At 37.6% G+C, this 13152-nt stretch overlaps 1 protein-coding gene across 1 annotated transcript in view; it reads left to right on the plus strand.

Moving 5' to 3' along the window:
* LRRC34 (leucine rich repeat containing 34) overlaps window positions 1–10482 on the plus strand; it is a 52284-nt gene extending 41802 nt beyond the window's left edge. Inside the window, exons 8-11 of the mRNA XM_066347288.1 lie at window positions 6621–6775; window positions 7167–7322; window positions 7929–8055; window positions 10217–10482. Of these exons, the coding sequence (XP_066203385.1) occupies window positions 6621–6775; window positions 7167–7322; window positions 7929–8055; window positions 10217–10420 (642 nt within the window). The 3' untranslated portion in view covers window positions 10421–10482. The remainder of the gene's footprint in view (window positions 1–6620; window positions 6776–7166; window positions 7323–7928; window positions 8056–10216) is intronic.
* The last annotated feature ends 2670 nt before the right edge of the window (window positions 10483–13152 follow it).

A 13152-nucleotide genomic window follows, 5' to 3' on the forward strand; every position in this document is an offset into this window, starting at 1 on the left:
CGCTATTGTGAACAATGCTGCCACAAACATGGGGGTGCATTTCTCCTTTTGGAGTTGTTCAATGGTGTCCTTGGGGTATATTCCTAAAAGTGGGATAGCTGGGTCAAAAGGCGGTTTGATTTTCAGTTTTTTGAGGAATCTCTATATTGTTTTCCACAGTGGCTGCACCAGTCTGCATTCCCACCAGCAGTGCAGGAGGGTTCCCTTTTCTCCACATCCTCGCCAGCATTTATTCTGTGTTGTTTTGTTGATGAGCGCCATTCTGGCTGGTGTGAGGTGATATCTCATTGTGGTTTTAATTTGCATTTCTCTAATGATTAGTGATGTTGAGCATTTTTTCATATGCCTATTGGCCATCTGTATGTCCTCTTTGGAGAAGTGTCTATTCATCTCTTTTGCCCATTTTTGGATTGGATTGTTTGTTTTCCTGGTGTTGAGATTTATAAGTTCTTTATAAATTTTGGTTATTAACCCCTTATCAGACGTATTGTCAAATATGTTCTCCCATTGTGTACTTTGTCTTTTTATTCTGTTCTTGTTGTCTTTAGCTGTGCAAAAGCTTTTTATTTTGATATAGTCCCATTTACTTATACTGTCTTTTATTTCACTTCCCCGTGGAGATAAATCAGCAAATATATTGCTGCGAGAGATGTCGGAGAGCTTACTGCCTATGTTTTCTTCTAAGATGCTTATGGTTTCATGGCCTACATTTAAGTCTTTTATCCATTTTGAGTTTATTTTTGTGAGTGGTGTAAGCTGGTGATCTAGTTTCATTTTTTTGCAGGTAGCTGTCCAATTTTCCCAACACCATTTGTTAAAGAGGCTGTCTTTACTCCATTGTATTTCCCTACCTCCTTTGTCAAATATCAGTTGTCCATAGAACTGTGGGTTTATTTCTGGGTTCTCAGTTCTGTTCCATTGATCTATATGCCTGTTCTTATGCCAGTACCAGGCTGTTTTGAGTACAATGGCCTTGTAGTATAACTTCATATCAGGAAGTGTGATACCTCCCACTTTATTCTTCTTTTTTAAGATTGCTGAGGCTATTCGTGTTCTCTTTTGGTTCCATATAAATTTTTGGAATATGTGATCTATATCTTTGAAGTATGTCGTTGGTATTTTAATTGGTATTACATTGGATTTATAGATTGCTTTGGGTAATATAGACATTTTAATGATGTTTATTCTTCCTAACCATGAGCACGGTATATGCTTCCAGTTGTTTGTATCTTCCTTGATTTCTCTTATCAATGCTTTGTAATTTTCCGAGTACAAGTCTTTAGTCTCCTTGGTTAAGTTTACTCCTAGGTACTTTATTTTTTTGGTTGTAATTGTGAAGGGGATTGTTTCCTTAATTTCTCTTTCTGACTGTTCATTGTTGGTGTATAAAAATGCCTCTGATTTCTGTATATTGATTTTATATCCTGCCACTTTGCTGAATTCATTTATCAGGTCCGGTAGCTTTTTGACTGAGACTTTAGGGTTTTCTATATACAATATCATATCATCTGCAAATAATGATAGTTTTACTTCTTCTTTTCCAACTTGAATGCCTTTTATTTCTTCTTCTTGTCTGATTGCTGTGGCTAGAACTTCCAGGACTATGTTAAATAAGAGTGGTGAAAGGGGGCACCCCTGCCTTGTTCCTGATCTTAAGGGTATTGCTTTTAATTTTTGCCCATTGAGTATGATGTTGGCTGTGGGTTTGTCATAGATGGCTTTTATCATGTTGAGGTATGTTCCCTGTATTCCCACTTTGCTGAGAGTTTTGATCATGAATGGGTGCTGGATTTTATCAAATGCTTTTTCTGCATCTATTGAAATTATCATATGGTTTTTCTCCTTCTTTTTGTTTATGTGATGAATCACATTGATTGATTTACGAATATTGTACCAGCCTTCCCTCCTAAGAATAAACCAACTTGATCATGGTGTATGATTTTTTCCATATATTGTTGGATCCAGTTTGCTAATATATTGTTGAGGATTTTAGCATCTGTATTCATCAGAGATATTGGCCTATAATTTTCTTTCTTTGTGTTGTCTTTGCCTGGTTTTGGAATCAGAATTATGCTCACCTCATAAAAGGAGCTTGGAAGTCTTCCTTCCTCTTGAATTTTTTGAAATAGTTTGAGAAGGATAGGAGTTAGTTCTTCTTTGAATATTTGGTAGAATTCTGTTGTGAAGCCATCGGGCCCCAGACTTTTCTTTGTTGAGTTTTTTGATAACTGTTTCAATCTCATTTGGTGTAATCGGTCTGTTTAGGTTTTCTGATTCTTCCAGATTGATTTTTGGAAGATTGTATGTTTCAAGGAATTTGTGCATTTCATCTAGGTTGTCTAGTTTTTTGGCATACAGTTCTTCATAGTATTTTCTTACAATATTTTGTATTTCTGTTGTGTCAGTTGTTATTTCTCCTCTCTCATTTCTAATTTTATTTATTTGAGTCCTCTCTCTCTTTTTCTTGGTGAGTCTAGTTAAAGGTTCATCAATCTTGTTTATCTTTTCAAAGAACCAGCTCCTAGTGTCATTGATCCTCGGTATTGTTTCTTTAGCCTCTATGTCATTTATTTCTGCTCTGACCTTTATTATTTCCTTCCTTCTACTACATTTGGGCTTTACTTGCTGTTCTTTTTTTAATTCTTTTAGATGCAGGGTTAATTTCTTTATTTGAGCTTTTTCTAGCTTCTGAAAGTGTACCTGTAGTGCTATGAACTTCCCTCTCAGTACTGCTTTTGCTGTGTCCCATAAATTTTGAGTTGTTGTATGCTCATTGTCATTCATTTCTAGGAATTATTTTATTTCTTCTTTGATCTCATTCTTAATCCATTTGTTATTTAACACCCTGCTATTTAGTTTCCATGTGTTTGAGAATTTTTGAGCTTTTCTGTTTTGGGTCATTTCTAGTTTCATGCCGTTGTGATCAGAGAAAGTGCTTGATATGATTTCAGTCTTCTTAAATTTGTTGAGAGCGCTTTTGTGCCCTAACATGTGGTCTATCCTAGAGAATGTACCATGAGCACTTGAAAAGAATGTATATTCTGCTGCTTTAGGGTGAAAGGTTCTGAAGATATCTATTAAATCGAGTTGATCTAGTGTTTCCAATAAGTCTGCTGTTTCTTTGTCAATTTTCTTTCTTGAAGATCTATCTAGTAATGTTAGTGGGGTATTGAAATCCCCTACTATTATAGTATTGCTGGTGATATCACCCTTTAAATCCATCAAAGTCTGCTTTATATATTTGGGTGCTCCTATATTAGGTGCATAGATATTTATAATAGTTATATCTTCCTGTTGGATTACTCCCTTTATCATTATGTAGTGGCCTTCTTTATCTCTTACTATATCCTTTGCATGAAATATTTTTTTCCATCCTTTTACCTTCAAACTATGTGTATCTTTTGTTCTAAGGTGTGTCTCTTGTAGACAGCATATGTATGGGTCCTGTTTTCTTATCCACGCAGCTACCCTATGTCTTTTGATTGGATCATTTAATCCATTTACATTTAAGGTTATTATTGATATGTAGTTGTTTATTGCCATTTTCTTCTTTAAAGGTGTATTCCTTTTTTGCTATATTCTTTTCCCACTTTGATCTGTTTACAACAGGCCCCTTAACATTTCCTGCAGCATTGGTTTGGTTGTAATGAATTCCTTGAGTTGTTTTTTGTCTGGGAAGCTTTTTATTTCTCCTTTGATTTTAAACGATAGCCTTGCTGGATAAAGTAGTCTTGGTTGTAGGTTCTTGTTCTGCATTACTTTGAATATTTCTTGCCATTCCCTTCTGGCCTCACGTGTTTCTGTTGAGAAGTCGGATGTCATCCTTATGGGGGCTCCTTTGTAGGTGATAACCTTTTTTTCTCTTGCAGCTTTTAATATTTTCTCTTTATCGCTTAGCTTTGGTATTTTAATTATGATGTGTCTTGGTGCAGGTTTCTTTGGGTTTCTCTTTAATGGAGTCCTCTGTGCTTCTTGGACTTGTGAGAGTTTCTCTTGCATTAATTTAGGGAAGTTTTCAGCTATGATATGATTGAACAAAGTCTCTATCCCTTGTTCTTTTTCTTCTTCAGGAACCCCGATGATGCGGTGTTATTTCTCTTCATGTTGTCACAGAGCTCTCTAAGAGTTTCTTCTGACTTTTTGAGTCTCTTTTCTCTTTTCTTCTCTGCTTTCATGCCTTCATTCCAGTTGTCCTCCAACTCGCTGATTCGATCCTCAGCTCTATCTATCCTGTTTTTAATTCCTTCCATTGTGGTCTTTATTTCTGATATTGTATTTGTCATCTCCGACTGATTCTTTTTTATACTTGCTATTTCTTTATTTAGGTGTTCATAATGACCATCCATTGTTCTAAGATCCCTAAGCATCCTTACAATCATTATTTTGAATTCCGCATCTGGAAGTTTGATTATTTCCATATCACTTAGTTCATCTCCTGAAGGTGTCTCTTGTGGTTTTATTTGGATTGCACTTCTTTGTCTTCTCATTGTCTGTTTTTGGGTGTTTTATTTGTAGAGTTGGTTGAGTCTAGGCTTGATGTTGTCTGCCTCCAGTTTTTAGTTGTGTTATTTCTAGGTCTTCTTGGGTTGGTATCAGCTGTTATCTGTAATCCACTTTTGGATTTGGGCAGCTTTGAAGTCTTGATTTGTCTGCTTTCTTAACAGGTGATAGTCTTGTTTACTGACCTCAGCAGGGGCCTTCCTTGAAACTGAATCCAGGAATGCGATGGGTGTAACCTGAGACTCTGAAAGCCTCTTTAGCCAACTAATCTCTCTGGGGGCAGGGTGTTTTCTCAGCTTCAGTAGGGAGAGGTGTATCTCAGATCTCCATGGAGACCTGAGTTACTGCCCCTCCTCCCCACTTCTTGTTTTCAGCTGTGTCTTGTTGCACTGATTGGAGCTGGATGGATGTCCGGAGATCTCTGATCCGGAAGCACTTCAGCTCTGTTTTGTGAAAGGTTCAGTCCCTCCTCCAGCTATAGCCGCCTCCATCACGGATGAGTCAGCTTTTTTAGGTCGTCTCCTTCATTCCTTAGCCCCTCACAGTCTGTCCCTCTCTCTTTCCTTTCTACTTGGGAGATAAGCTTGTCTTTTCAACACACCTCACTCCCTGGTTGCCAGGCAAGTGGCTGTGAGCAGTAGTTTCTGCTCTTTTCCCTTGTGTGAGATCCCCTCTGGGCTCTCAGCCTCACCCCCTCCTTCCGTTCCTGTAAGCAGGGGAAATTCAGGTGCTCCCTACCAGGTTTTTTGTGGCTTCTTCTTTGCTCCTTGGTTTTTGAGAGCTGTTCTTGTAGTTCAGAGTTGGTTTTTCATGCTGATTTTTCCTAAATTGATTTGTATTCCAGTTTGGTGGTGAGAGCTGGGCATCTGTGTGTCCGCCTACTCTGCTGCCATCTTTTTTCCCAGGTTTGAAGTTTTGATGCCTGGTCAGGGCACATAGAAGAATCAACCAGAGAATGCATAAATAAAGTAGAACAACAAATTGATGTTTCTCTCTCTCTCCCTTCCTCTCTCTCTAAAATCAATAATTAAAACAAAATAAAACACTACAAATGCAACAAGCATGCAAGAGGACACAAAATACTTTGACCCATTTAGGACACATTTTGATTTTGTTAAAAATTTGAGGTATTTGGCATGCAAATCCTCATTGAGGTTATGTACCTTTTACCTAGAAGCAACTAGATTTTGGAATTTAAAAAATAAGTGTCCCACTGACCATAAAAAGAGTAAAACATATTTAGACATTTAATTATAAAAGGGAGAAATTGGATATATCAATTGATTAAAATGAATGGATTTTAAAAATAGAATCGAGACCAGGAAATGTCTTTGTATTTTGTTTACTCAGAGTGGAGATCAAGAATAAAGTTTAGGAATACCTGGAGGGTCCAGAATGCTTTAAAGACTCGAGAGGATGGTGGGTAGGAAGCTTATATGCTCAGTACATCATGGGACCAATTTTTTTATTGTTTTTCCTTCTGGTATGATTATTTTTCTAATAATTATGATTTTTTAACTAGCCTCTTTTATATCACTTTGTAACTACATTTTATAAGTGCCTGCTGCCTGTTTCTAAGACAGTAAAGATATCATTTGTGGCAAGAATAGTAAAGATGATCATTTAAGGCAAAAATGGCTTTAAAAGAGCCAAGCCACCTGACCAGGCGGTGAAGCAGTAGACAGAGTGGACCTGGGACGGGGAGGACCCAGGTTTGAAACCCCAAGGTCACTGGCTTGAGCACAGGCTCATCAGGCTTATGCGTGGGCTCACCAGCTTGAGTGTGGCTGCTGGCTTAAAAGTGTGGATCATAAACATGACCCCATGGTCACTGGCTTGCCTGGAGCCCCCGGTCAAGGCACGTCTGCAAAAGCAATCCATGAACGACTCAAGTGCAACAATGAGCTGATGCTTCTTATCTCTCTCCCTTCCTGTCTGTCCCTCCATCTCTCTCATTGCTTAAAAAAAAAAAATTCCAGGCCAAACAAATGCAAATTGTAGACTGAGTCTTAACTGATATAATCTTTTAAAAAAGAGAATTTAATTGATAGCATATGTTTGAAATAAACATCTACTGCTTCAAAATTTTACTTTAGAAAAAAGAGTTTATCTTTTTTCAGGAAGAGTCCACAGTTCATTTAGGCCACATGTTAAAAGAAAATCACTGCCTTGTTGAGCTACACGTGAGTAAGCATGATATAAGGAACCATGGTCTAAAACAGTTATGTGATGCGCTGTATCGGAACCAAAGCCTGCGCTACCTTGATGTCAGCTGGTAGGTGATAATTTATCCAATAAATAATTCATCAGAAGTCAAGTTACGGGAATAATCTATGTAAATATTCATAGTACATAGGATATTTTGTTAGACACTTAATTCCAAAGATTAGAAACTATGTTGTCAACATTTTGTCCTAAACCTTAGAATTTAGTTTATACCATTAATCACCTAATAACTTGAGTGAGCAATTTAATTATGTAAACCATAATAAGAGTAACATTTTATGGCAATTTTTCATTAACTTTTTTGGAAAGTGAATGATTAAAATAAATCTTTACTAAAATGGGAAGTAGTGTTTATTATTATAAGAAATCTTAAGCATGTTATCTCTATAGATATATAACTTCATATTTTCAAAAATAACTACATATTTTTCCTTTCCCAGCAATAAAATAACTCGTGATGGAATGGTGTTTTTGGCTGATGTACTGAAAAGCAATACTACCCTGGAAGTAATAGATCTTTCTTTTAACAAAATAGAAAATGCAGGAGCAAAGAATCTAAGTGAAACTCTTGCTTCACATAACAGGAGTCTGAAAGCGTTAGTATGGCTTTATATTTAATCAAAATAAGAGAAAAACTTAAATGTAACCTCAAACCACTTAGCTTTGAAGGTTCATGATGAAATATGTAAATTCATTTTCTAAACTGACATAAAGTTTACTGTAAACATTTCATCTATTTCTTAAAAGTATGCTTAAAAATTAAATTGTTTTATTCTAATTGCTTATAATTAATGAGAAAACTCTTACTGCTTAAACCATTTATCCTGAATTCTAACAGAAAAATCATAATCATTCAATATGGTCAACTAAAATTGGAGAATGAATCAAAGAAAATATTACTTGGATGACTTTATGTTGGAAAATATATCTGTGATCCATTCCTAAATATTTACTGAATAATATTATAAAATGATTTCTAAAATGTAGGTAGGTCTACTAGGTACATGAAGCATACAACTAGAAAACTGAGTTTCTTGGATATTAGCAATTGCATGGTCAATATTTTGACTACTACATAAACATATTTAATAATAATGCTAATACTTTACACAACCTGTTTGTAATAAATGTTGTTGCTAACTTATGTGTTCTTTTTGTGAAAACACTGGTTTTCAGGGTTATTACTTTTTTTTTTTCCACAGGCTGTCAGTAGTCAGCAACAGCATAGAAGGAGAAGGACTTGTTGCACTTTCACAATCAATGAAAACAAATCCCACACTCTCTCATATCTACATTTGGGGAAACAAATTTGATGAGGCTACATGTGTGGTAAGCTTTTTTCTTTACTGAAGGTTTTTCTGAGGTCTTCTCTAGAACATCAGACATATTTACCTTGTTTGTAAGTGCATTAGAAATGACTACAAAGTATAGTGAGGCTACAGTTTTGATAGTTTTTTTTTTTAATTAAGTGAGAGATGGGAGGCAGGGAGGCAGAGACAGACTCCCACATTCACCCAGACTGGGATCCACCCAGGAAGCCCCCCACAGGGTGATACTCTGCTCATCTGGTGCCGCTGCACCAGATTGTTGACTCACTGATCTGTTGCTTGAGAACCAAGCTATTTCAGCACCTGAGGTGAGGCCATGGAGCCATCCTCAGAGCCTGGGGCCAGATTGCTTGAACCATTCCCATTCAAGCCATGGGTGCAGGGGGGGCAGGGAGGGAGAGAGAGAGAGAGGGAGAGAGAGAGAGAGAGAGAGAGAGAGAGGAGAGAGAGAGAGAGAGAAAGAAAGAGAGAAAGAGAGAGGGAGAGAAAGAAAGAAAAGGGGGAAAGGGTGGAGAAGCAGATGGTCGCTTCTCCTGTGTGCTCTAACTGGGATTCAAACCAGGGACTTCCTCTACTGCTGAGCCAACCGGCCAGAGCCAGGTTTGATAAATTTTAACATTAAGTCCTAAAATTTAGCTACTATAAAGTTTTGTGGTTGAAATAGTATAGGATATCAAATACTACATATGTATATAAAGGTCACATACCAGAAGCTAAATTGAGTTTAGAACTAATAATGACAAGCAGAAAGCAGCTAGACTTGGAAATCTTTTACCGTTTATAAATCTTTGCCTTTCTTTAAAATCACAACCAGAATGACAAACCAGTTTAGTGTGTTTGTATGACACCCTTACACAGATACCAACAATCCACAAGAGATAGAGGAAGTAATTTCTACAATGAAGAAATAATTAGGCCCTGGCCAGTTGGCTCAGTGGTAAAGCGTTGACCTGGCGTGTGGAGGTCCCGGGTTTGATTCCTGGCTGGGGCACACAGGAGAAACACCCATCTGCTTCTCCACCTTTCCCCTTCTCCTTTCTCTCCATCTCTCTCTTCCCCTCCCGCAGCCATGGCTCCATGGGAGCAAAGTTGGCCCGGGCACTGAGGATGGCTCTATAGCGTCTGCTTCAGGCGCTAGAATGGCTCCAATTGCAGCGGAGCAATGCCCCCTGGTGGGCATGCTGGGTGGATCCCGGTGGGCCGCATGCGGGAGTCAGTTTGTCTCTCTGACTTGCCCCCTATTCTTTGGAAAAAAATAAATAAAAATAAAAAAGAAATAATTAAGCAGCTAGCCAGGCCAGCATCTAATACCATGGAGATTATCTCTCTTGGCCTAAATCTGTAGCAAGCGGGTTCATAAATCCCATATAGTTGTGTGAGAAAATCTGCTTGTCTCCTCTTCTGAGAAATGGCTCCCTGGTTATCATCGATCTTCCAGGGCACATACAATAAATAGCCTTCCCCTCTCACGTAAGAACCTCTGGGAGACTTGAGAATTTTGACCATAGGACCTTTGGTCCACAAAATTGGTGATATAGAGGATTGTTAACTCTGAGAGTCATTAAAAAAAAAGCCTAATATTTTATTTTATTTATTTATTTTTTTGCATTTTTCTGAAGCTGGAAACGGGGAGAGACAGCCAGACAGACTCCCGCATGCGCCCGACCGGGATCCACCCGGCACGCCCACCAGGGGGCGACGCTCTGCCCACCAGGGGGCGATGATCTGCCCATCCTGGGCGTGGCTATGTTGTGACCAGAGCCACTCTAGCGCCTGAGGCAGAGGCCACAGAGCCATCTCCAGCGCCCGGGCCATCTTTGCCTTGGCTGCGGGAGGGGAAGAGAGAGACAGAGAGGAAGGAGAGGGGGAGGGATGGAGAAGCAGATGGGCACCTCTCCTGTGTGCCCTGGCTGGGAATCGAACCCGGGACTTCCGCACGCCAGGCCAACGCTCTACCACTGAGCCAACCGGCCAGGGCCAAGCCTAATATTTTATATATTTTACAAAACTAGTTTCAGTGTGTAAAATTAAATGGGTAAAAACCTATCCACAGTACCTGGAAAATACTAAAATTCAGCAATGTGACTCAAAATATTTATTATAAACTGCAAAGCTCATTTGTTTAAAATGAATAAACTATTTTCTTTTTTAAAAAATTGTAGGCATATTCAGACTTAATTCAAACAGGCCATCTAAAACCAGACAATACAGATGTGGAGTCATATGTGGTAGATGGACGTGTGTATCTTGCAGAAGTTTCCAATGGCCTTAAAAATCACTATTACTGGACACCAAGTTATGGAGAAGCTTACAGCCACTCATCTAATGCAGGTTTTGCTCTTGTACCAGTAGGTCAACAACTCTAAAATAATTTTCACACATTTGTCTTTTATGTTCACAGAGATTAATATTTTATTGCCTATTAAACCTTTTTCATAAATTAGAACGTTATTTTTGTCAATTATGTAAAAGATATGACTATTAAACTTTGTACAACTATCCATTATGAAAAACTGAGTAGTGAATTTTTTACAAGAAACATTACAAAATAGACTAAAATTTTAACCCTGGAGAAAGAAATCAAGGAATTATTTTTTATAAAGAAAATTTAACTAAGTAATAAAACAGCATTCAAAGAAAGGTTATTACTGATATGCTTACTGAGAGTTGTCAAGAACTGACGAAGCCTTCAGGCAGCAGATTCTTAGGGAATTTCAAGAGGTTCAGCGGTTGGAAAAGTATTTTTATATGTCTTATTTAGGTATTACAGACGGGGGTTGATACACTCTCACAAATGCAGGCGATTATATATAAACATACGCATACAAATACATATATAAGTATACTTGTATACTTTCCCAACAAGTTAGCACTGCCAGTGAGCTTTTAAAGATAGTTCTCTCTTTTGGAGGATGCCAGTAACATTTTAATTATTTGATGGCAAATAAAGACTTGCATGTGGCCAATCTTGTTTGCAAATTAAGGTTCCTATGAAGAGGCAATTGACACTATGATCCTTTAATTAGAGACCTATATTCAAAAATACCAATTTATACATACCAAGAAGAGGCTGCTTTATCTGAATGATTTATTACTGCTCAAACCAGGCAAAGTGTGAAATGACTGTGTGAACAGTTTTTTTTTCTTAATTAATTTTAATGGGGTGACATTGATAAATCAGGGTACATATGTTCAGAGAAAACATCTCTAGGTTATTTTGACATTTGATTATGCTGCATTCCCATCACCCAAAGTCCAATTGTCTTCTGTCACCTTCTAACTGGTTTTCTTTGTGCTCCTCCCCTCCCCCAACCCTCTCCCTCTCCTGTCCCCCACCCCTTAACTCCCCCACCCTTGTCCATGTCTCTGAGTCTCATTTTTATGTCCCACCTATGTATGGAATCATATAGTTCTTAGTTTTTTCTGATTTACTTATTTCGCTCATATAATGTTATCAAGGTCCATCCATGTTGTTAACAGTAAATGATCCGATGTCATCATTTCGTATGGCTGAGTAGTATTCCATAGTATATATGTACCAAAGCTTTTTAATCCACTTGTCCACTGATGGAAACTTGGCTGTTTCCAGATCTTTGCTATTGTGAACAATGCTGCCATAAACAATGGGGGTTCATTCCTTCTTTTCAAACAGTGCTATGGTGTTCTTGGGGTATATTCCTAAAAGTGGGATAACTGGGTCAAAAGGCAGTTCGATTTTTAATTTCTTGAGAAATCTCCATACTGTTTTCCACAGTGGCTCCGCCAGTCTGCATTCCCACCAGCAGTGTAGGAGGGTTCCCTTTTCTCCACATCCTCGCCAGCACTTATTTTGTTGATGAGCGCCATTCTGACTGGTGTGAGGGGATATCTCATTGTGGTTTTAATTTGCATTTCTCTAATAATTAGTGATGTTGAGCATTTTTTCATATGCCTATTGGCCATCTGTATGTCCTCTTTGGAGAAGTGTCTATTCATTTCTTTTGCCTATTTTTGGATTGGATTGTTTGTCTTCCTGGTATTGAGTTTTACAAGTTCTTTATAAATGTTGGTTATTAACCCCTTATCAGACGCATTGTCAAATATATTCTCCCATTGTGTAGTTTGTCTTTTTATTCTGTTCTTATTGTCTTTAGCTGTGCAGAAGCTTTTCAGTTTGATGTAGTCCCATTTGTTTATCCTGTCTTTTATTTCACTTGCCCGTTAAGATAAATCGGCAAATATAAGTATATTGCTGCAAGAGATGTCAGAGAGCTTACTGCCTGTTTTCTTCTAAGATGCTTATCGTTTACATTTTACATTTAAGTCTTTTATCCATTTTGAGTTTATTTTTGTGAATGGTGTAAGTTGGTGGTCTAGTTTTATTTTTTTGCAGGTAGCTGTCCAATTTTCCCAACATCATTTGTTGAAGAGGCTGTCTTTACTCCAATGTATGCTCTTACCTCCTTTGTCAAATGTCAGTTGTCCATAAAAGTGTGGCTTTATTTCTGGGTTCTCTGTTCTGTTCCATTGATCTATATGTCTGTTCTTATGCCAGTACCAGGCTGTTTTGAGTATAATGGCCTTGTAATATAACTTCATATCTGGAAGTGTGATACCTCCCACTTTATTCTTCCTTTTCAAGATTGCTGAGGCTATTCGTGTTCTCTTTTGGTTCCGTATAAATTTTTAAATATGTGTTCTGTATCTTTGAAGTAAGTCATTGGTATTTTAATCGGCATTGCATTGAATTTACAAATTGCTTTGGGTAATATAGACATTTTAATGATGTTTATTCTTCCTAACCACGAGCACGGTATATGCTTCCACTTGTTTGTATCTTCCCTGATTTCTTTTATCAATTTTCCCAGTAAAAGTCTTTAATTTCCCTGGTTAAATTTATTCCTAGGTACTTATTTGTTGTTGTTGTTGCAATGGTGAAGGGGATTGTTTCCTTAATTCTCTGACAGTTCATTGTTAGTATATAAAAATGCCTCTGATTTCTGTTTCTTAATTTTATATCCTGCCACCTTGTTGAATTCATTTATCAGGACCAGTAGTTTTTTGACTGAGACTTTAGGATTTTCTTTTTTTTTTTTTTTTTTTTTTTTATATAATTTTA

Source organism: Saccopteryx leptura, chromosome 8 (genome assembly GCF_036850995.1).
Source record: "Saccopteryx leptura isolate mSacLep1 chromosome 8, mSacLep1_pri_phased_curated, whole genome shotgun sequence".
NCBI classification, from domain to species: Eukaryota; Metazoa; Chordata; class Mammalia; order Chiroptera; family Emballonuridae; genus Saccopteryx; species Saccopteryx leptura.